Raw genomic sequence first — 8,578 nt, forward strand, 5'->3', positions numbered from 1 at the left:
AACTAATTTCCAGTCTTATGTCCAAATAAAAACGATCATTGCTTCAACACAGAAAATTCCAAGTCTTTATCTTGAACCGTTTTTGAAAAACGCCCTGGACAAAATTACTTTTTTAAAGTTTAAAAATTGACGTAACGTAAAAACGGAAGTGACGTTGTAGTTGAAAATTTTAAAACTTTGAGGCACAATAATGCTTCATAATCCCTGAAAGTTTCATGTAAATCTGTTGAAAACTTTTTGAGATATTAAGCTTTGAAAAAGTCAGAAAAATAAAGAAAAAGAAAAATAATAATAATGAAAAAGAAACAATAGAATAACAAGAGGGTCTTCCGTTGAAAACGGAAGACCCTAACAACGATTATTTAGTGAACATGGCGTTATGAATAGCAACTGCTCTGCTGGCATATTTTCCATGATGCGCTAGCGCGCATCATGGAATATGCCAACAGAGCAATTGCTATTCATAACGCCATGTTCACTAAATAACGTTGTTTATTTCTTATATAACCTACTCAATAGGTAAAACCCCCAGCAGAGGCAGTCATGTTAACGTCTTATGCAGGACGGACAGTGTACAACCTCTAACTAAAGGCGTATCAGCAACGACTAACTAAGGCTGGTGTCCGCGAGGACAGCTTCTATAATAACCTACTAGTAGCCGGCCTCCAAACACGAATGGTCCTATAATTATCAACGTGGTAAGCCTCTCTCTCTCTCATGGCAACCCACCTACCAAATCGTACTTTACCCTCACAATTCCTCTCCATTGGAACTCTGCTAGGGAAGAGAACGCTGTGACTGCGATGCGCTAGTTTATACTGTGGAATCATTAGATTTCGTGGTGGCTGAATTTTCGTGGAATTCGTGTGTACCTCTCATCTACGAATTAACATCATCAACGGATTAATAAATTAGGATAATAAAGTCATATTTCTCTAGTAGGTTTACGAGCATACACGAAATTGCGTCCCTACGAACCTGTAAAATTTAAGCAAATCCCACGAAAATTAATGATTCCACAGTATACCCTCTGTGGGTCACGTGACAATTTCAGCTGGTTGCTAAGCGACAATACAAAACAGTCTTCATGTGCCGTACGCATGATTAAACATTACATAACACAAAATCGTTACAATCTATACTACTTTATCAAATAATAGACTCGAATTTTTGGGCTTTAATACCGATAAATCGGAAGAATATTGTTTTTGTTTAATATATTCTAAACATCATTGATACCTAAAGATTAGCAATTTGTTTTTATTTTTTCTCAGTCAAGCTTCGCTAATTAATAACCAACGAAAATTCCTCACAAAATTCCAGAAATCATCTGAATTTTTTGGATTTTACAATCTTGCTCATGCGCATTACATTCACGCTAAATCACGGATGGCTCTTTATTTATGTTTCCAAAATATCACATTTGCAGGGATTAACTCAGAGACGATAAACAAATGCGTGTAATGTTTTCAATTGAATTTTTTTGGTTCATCAATTTGAAAGAAATTACGGGAGATAACTCTAACTCAGTGCATTTACAATAAAAAAAAATATTCCGAGAGTTTCGAATGTCAACATGGTGTGTAAAAACGTTGTTGAAGAAATGTTGAATTCTGCAATTATAGAATTAAACTTTTCGAAAAAAGGTATTTACAGCTTCAAAATGATTTGTTATGAACAATTGACTGTTATTTTCAATGCTACTTTATTAATTTTCTCCAAAATCGTTTTGGGGCGATTCTGCATTTTTCTGCTACATTACGGGTATATGGGAGACATTTTAATAAAAAGCATTTCCCCAGACACAGTTACATTATTCAAACTCAGCAGAGTGTAATGAAATTAATAGCATTATTGTAGGCTTAAAGCTTGGTTTTGCAAATGTCAACAATATACAGTGTGTCGATATATCTATTTCGTAATTGACCGATATCATATGGTATCTGGCTATGTCAACCCGTGCACGCATGGGTCAAAATCTAATAAATAAATAAAATAACTTGACTGTGTTTTGCTCGATCCGATACCCGGTATTCAGTGGTATTGTCATAGGGTCGGACGTAAACAGTGTTAAACATATCATTAAGGTAGATCACAGTCTTTCGGTTTATATTCTTATAACAAACATGTTTAAACTGCCATTCAATCAATATATTTTTATTGCTTCACTTTTTTTTCAAAAATGTGCTCGTGCAGATGGGTGTAGATAGTGTCGACACTCGATTTATTCACTCAGAGTTGTCCTTAGTTCATCGTTTGATTTTCTCAAGTGTACGCTCCATGAACAATGTATATTTAACCTTGTTTACAAATAATTTCAAGGCTTCATTCATCATTTCCAGTGCTGGCAGACAACATGGAAGCACGATCAAGCGGTTTAGATATTTAAATCTTAGAGGACTGATATTTGAACTTATTAAAAAGGAACAAACCGTTACAAATAACCGACAGGTCGTGATTTACGTATAACGTAAAGGTGGGGGGGGGGGGTAATTTATAGTGAAGCATTGTAACCATGCATAACAGTTATGGCGATTGAAGTGATATCTGAACACGTAACATTAGAACATTTAATGGAGAATTTCTTAGAATAAGACTTTAATCCTAAAACATTTTAGTAATAAGATTTAATTTTGTTTTCTTCTTTGTTTAAAAAATATACAAAAGCAATTCAATTATAGCTGACAGTTTTAGACTTGTGCTTATTGTGTAAAAAATTTTAAGTCTAAATTCTAACAATGCTTTGGCAAGCTTAGTATAGTCAATCAAAGAAAAACATGAAATAATGAAAAGTGTGTTGTAAACTTCTGGCAAATTTTTAAGTGTTAGAAATCATATCTTATAAAATAAATGATAACACTTGTTACCCCCCCCCCCCCAAGTCTCCTAAAATTAAAATGTTTATTGTTGTAAGACTAAATAAAAAGAACTTTTTATTGTATTATTTTAATTGCATTTATTCATTTGTTTTCATTAAGTATGTGGTTTAATCAATGCATATTTGCATTCTGATCAGAGATGATATTAAATTTGACAAGAATTATTTTGAGCTGAAATGCAGCTTGTTATAAAAAAAAAAAAAGCATATATTAAATGTCATGCCTAGCATTATAATGTATCCATTATGCATAAATTAATTAGTTGATCAAGATAATAATTAAATACATGTAGATGTTACCAAAAATTATTTCTGGTGGTATGATACTGAGTATTGCCAGAATATTACCTGAAGTTGTTGCAGCCAGTGGCAATATTTTATTATAGTTTTTTTTTTACAGAAATATAACTCTAATGGTATTGCCAGAATGTTGCCAGAAGTTATTGCTGCTAGCGGCAAAACTGATCAAACAACAATTATGTTAATAATTGTATTTATGTGTTGAATGCTATAATTTTATTTGCTGATTTATTGTATTTTTCATGTTTATGTTTGATTAGATAAGTTGCATTTCTTTCCCAGGCCTTGTAGAGGTCGTTGGCCATATTATGTAATTTCCCTGCAGTGGTCACTGTCCATGTCTATTTTTAGCCCAAATTCCTAGTCTAAAAACCTCCGAGGGACCTATTATGTAATTGCTAAAAATTCCATGGTGTAATTCTCCCCAAATTTAATTTAATAGCCAATCAAATTAAGCGATACGTTCACGTGGTTTAATGCGGTCAGTATCTGACCAGTGAGAGTAGGGTCATTCTGTCTTCATCTATGAGAGTGTTAGCACGAGTAATGTTTTGATACAGTAGGTTTTTGAAACGCAGTTTCTAGTTTTTTGTTGTATGCGATATCGCATGATTTCTGCTGGTTCCGGTTGGGGTACAATATGTAAACAATGAGTATTTTAAATGCGTGCGTGATTGGACATTCTTACATCAGAAGATTAAGAGATTATTGTATGCAGACAGAAACAGACAATCTGAATTTAGACCCTAAAGTGTTTAAATTATCATTTAGAGGAAAAGGCGGTTTGAGATTAAGCAAGCGTGTCTTCAGGGCGGAGATTCTGCATTTTGACTCAATTTCTGATGTGGTGTTTTTACAGATTGGTGAAAATGGTATCTGTGAAAGTACAAACAGTGAGAAATTAGCTAGGGATATTATATCTGTTGGACAGTATTTAAGAGATGGTGTTGGAGTAAAATTAGTGATAATAGGCCAGTTAATTCGCCGAATGCAGTTTGCATCATGCCAAAATTTTAACGTCTTTGTGGTTCAGACTAATGAACATTTGAAACGTTTTGCTGAGCCCCTTGGTGGAATTTATTTCTGGGGACATCGGGGGTTTTGGAAGGACTTTCATTATTTAGGCCCGGATGGTGTCCATCTACTGTGTACCCCTGCCGAGGACCAGCCCATGAGGAAGTTTCGCCGCAGCATTAGGAATGTGGTGATCCTGCACTCAAAGTTTTGAGGCCAGTATGATTTTAGATCTTATGTGCTACCACTCTATAATAATGATATTCAATGATATGTGAATATATATATATCCATATTTATATATATTTACATTTTATTTGTTTTAATTAAGACAGTGTAGGGGCAGTTTATGTCTTAACTCCCTGAAATTTAAATGCGTGATTTTTTCATGTTGATGAGTATCAGTTCAAGTTTTACCTTTCATTTTGAACTAAGTGTTTTGGCTGGAACTGATAAATTTTATGTTTGGTGAGTTTGCATACTAAAGAATGATGAAGGAATATTGGGTCTGTGTTATCCATATGGCCAGTGGGACATGTTTCCTTCCAATTATGAATTTAAGGTTAACATGTAATTAAAAATCATGTTGAGAATATTTAGTTACATGAATGTTTGGATCTACATGTACTAATAATGATGAAGGAACATTGGGTCTGTGTTACCAATATGGTCAGTGGGACATGTTCCTTACAATTATGAATTTAATGTTAATAATGTTATGTAATTAAAGTCATGATGGACAATTTAGTTACATACATGTACTAATAATGATGAAGGAACATTGGGTCTGTGTTACCCATATGGTCAGTGGGACATGTTCCTTACAATTATGACTTTAATGTTAATAATGTTATGTAATTAAAGTCATGATGGACAATTTAGTTACATACATGTACTAATAATGATGAAGGAACATTGGGTCTGTGTTACCCATATGGTCAGTGGGACATGTTCCTTACAATTATGAATTTAATGTTTATAATGTTATGTAATTAAAGTCATGTTGGGACTATTTAGTTACATCATGTTTGAATCTACATGTACTAATAATGATGAAGGAACATTGGGTCTGTGTTACCCATATGGTCAGTGGGACATGTTCCTTACAATTATGAATTTAATGTGAATAATGTTATGTAATTAAAGTCATGTTGGGACTATTTAGTTACATAAGGTTTGAATCTACATGTACTAATAATGATGAAGGAACATTGGGTCTGTGTTACCCATATGGTCAGTGGGACATGTTCCTATTATTATGAATTTTATGTTAACATGTACATGTATATCAAAATCTGTGTTGGTATTCGCTTAACTATCAGGTCAAAATACCAAGTACATGGTTGAAATCATCTGTTAATGCAAAAGTTATTATGAAAAAATGCTTATGGGTAAGGCTAATCATATATGTGAAAGAATAGGATTCATACTTATTATTCTTATTATATATTTAGCCATTATGCCACCCAAAAAGAGAGCCAGGAGAGATGATGTGGCAACGGGAGGAGTACCACCACCAACACCACCAACTGAAGTACATTATGGGAAAAAAGAACCCGAAAACAGGCGGAGACTGACACTGTCAATGTGCTATCAAATCTTGATTATGAACTACTGGCAAAAGAAATGGTAAACCAACAAAAAGCTGCTAGTGAGAAACAAAACATCGGTGAAAAGGTTGGGCAACCTCCAATGGTGAATTCTGTTGAGGATACTGCACCAGTAGTTGGGGAAGCTATACCAGCCGCTGCCACAATTCCTGCCTCTGCGGCTGCCACAATTCCTGCCTCTGCACTGGGAACATTACTGGATAATGTGTTCACAGGTGAGCCCGCAGGCAATTTATCTCAGAGTACTGGTAGTAGTTTTGCATGCTTTAGTAGCCCTCAAATTCACTTATCAGATTGTGTGCCTCTAGGAGCATCAGTTTCCTCCAAACTGAAACTTAAAATTTGGAACAATGAATTTGTTGACTTAAAAAATTTATTGCCGACCTCAGGAGATGAACCCCTTTCAATTGTGGTACAAGCGGGGAAAATTGAGCTACAACAAGCGGCTTCACATAAAACACCTATTACAATCCATCAATGGACAGATGCAGCCAGTGGCAATATTTTATTATAGTTTTTTTTTTACAGAAATATAACTCTAATGGTATTGCCAGAATGTTGCCAGAAGTTATTGCTGCTAGCGGCAAAACTCAAGCAGTATTGCCAGAATGTTACCAGAAGTTCTGGCAGCGGCAATATTTCACTAGCTCCAATATTCAGGGCTGGGTTTCACAAAAGTGTCATAAGATTTGTCATAAAAAAGATCTTAAGATTGTCATAAGATGTGACTTATGACAATCATAAGATCTATCACTTGCATTTCACAAAACAATCTTAAGTGTTATAAATCTTAAGATATGTTTATACTTGTATATACTTTTTAAACATATACAACTTTTAATGCGATACGTTAAAAAGATGCTCTCACACTGGGATTATTTTCATTTCATTATTTATCTATTATTATTTTGATTTTTAAAACATATTCAACTTATCTAAACAATTTTCGTATGTTTTACCTTAAGTTTTTAAATATACTTAATTGCATTTATTGATGTATTCATAAGACAATAGTGGGGGGGGGGGGGGTTGAAGTAAGGGAATTGTTGTCTTGCTATACCAGTATACAATGTACGCACATGGAATACAATTTTGAAAAAAAAATATTAAAATATAAAATTTTAACAGAAAATAAGAGATATAAAATATATTGTAATCATATCATTACAAGTAATGTGATCCGCCCCTGCCTTTGATTCTATTCAAGAAAAAAAAACAAAGCATGATATGTTTGAATGCACTCAGTTGTGACCAGTAAGCAGGTAGGAAATCGAAAGTCCGTGCGGTCAGAAAAACGACATTAAGTGAGCTCGGGGATGGCAAAAAGGTGTCCAAATTTTTCGGCTGCAGAAATATCTGTTTTAACAGATGAAGTTGAAAGTAAGAAAGATATTCTTTTTTCAAAACAAAACTCCACTGTCTCAAATGCTTTAAAGGGACTTGGACACGATTTGACTTAAAATTTTCAAATTTTATTTTTCCATTTTAAATGTTTATGCTGATGAAAATAGAAGTTTATAATGCTATGTCAAAATTTGAAATTCAAATATCAAGTTATAAGCAAGTTACAGAGTTCGTAATTCTTTGTTATGTAAACAAAGCTCGAATATTGTCATTTTTACATATGTGTTTTATTGGTGTAAGTTTCAATCAAATGTATCTTTCTTTGTTGATAATAGTATTTACGAAGATACTGAATTAGTTTAAATTGTTTTTACATGTCATTTTGTCTAAGAAATGGTAATTCTCTACATTACATTTTTTGTAAACAACTATAAGACTCGAGCTTTGTTTACATTACAACCAATTCTTACCTCTGTATCTCGCTCGTAACTTGACTTTAACATTCAATATTTTGGTCAATCATTTAAAATGCACCAGTTAACCAATTTATACAAAAATAATAAAAATAAAAATTCTGATCACAAATCGTGTCCAAGTCCCTTTAAAGCGAGATGCATGGAAAGAAGTGGCATTAAAAGTGAATGCAGTGAATACAACAGGGTACGTCGGGACGGGGGAAGAAATGAAGAAGTGGATTTGCTTGAGCAGTGAAAGTAGGAAAAAGCTAGGCTTGAATAGGAGAGAGCAGAGAAAGACTGGAGGGGGGTGTTTGCCATCAGATGCTACACTACGACCCATAGACGAGAAGATAGAGGGAATTATCGGAGAAACTTCCATATCCGGAGTTGAAGGTGGCATTGATGTCCTAGACTCTTCTACGACCACGGATGCATTATTAGCACCTCCAAGCAACATGACACATGCCTCAATAGGTACAAAATGTAATTACATGACTTTTTTGTGCACTAAGTTATCTTTAAACACGCATCTTTTACGTGGAATATCTACTATAATTTTATATTCTAAATACTTAAACAAGTTAAATTAATATTTACATTGTTTTGCATCGTATATAGAAAGATTTATTTAAAAAATTTTTTTTACAGAATGCCAACCTACCGTTGAAAACTCGCGTTTAAGCAGAAAGGGCACAAACAGAACCGTTAGTACTAGTGAATCGCAGCAAAGGGATGACCTCATGACGAGACTTGTGACAGCAGAAGAGGAAAGGCTGAGTATTGAGAAAAGAAGACTTGAGATAGAGGAAAGAAGACTTGACACCGAGGAGAAGCGTCTCAAGATTGAGGACCGGCGTCTTGCGGTTGCTGAGCAACAGCTTCAGATACAGCGTGAGCAGCACTCGCTTCACCTGTGTCAACTCGGAATAGTAAATAATGCCACCCTCAATGTGCCTTTGACTGAAAATGAGTAA

The 8,578-nt window shown here is 34.3% G+C and overlaps 1 protein-coding gene and 1 pseudogene across 1 annotated transcript; both read left to right on the forward strand.

Annotated features, from left to right (window-relative positions):
- Window positions 1–3,817: 3,817 nt before the first annotated feature.
- Window positions 3,818–5,960, forward strand: LOC128185639 (uncharacterized; annotated as a pseudogene).
- A 928-nt stretch (window positions 5,961–6,888) lies between these two features.
- Window positions 6,889–8,578, forward strand: LOC128182825 (myb/SANT-like DNA-binding domain-containing protein 4). Its single transcript, XM_052851577.1, has 3 exons — window positions 6,889–7,230; window positions 7,746–8,078; window positions 8,253–8,578. Exons 1-3 carry the CDS (start codon window positions 7,119–7,121, stop codon window positions 8,576–8,578), a joined length of 771 nt encoding a protein of 256 aa, XP_052707537.1. The 5' UTR covers window positions 6,889–7,118.

This window comes from Crassostrea angulata, chromosome 5 (assembly GCF_025612915.1).
Source record: "Crassostrea angulata isolate pt1a10 chromosome 5, ASM2561291v2, whole genome shotgun sequence".
Classification (NCBI taxonomy): Eukaryota; Metazoa; Mollusca; class Bivalvia; order Ostreida; family Ostreidae; genus Magallana; species Magallana angulata.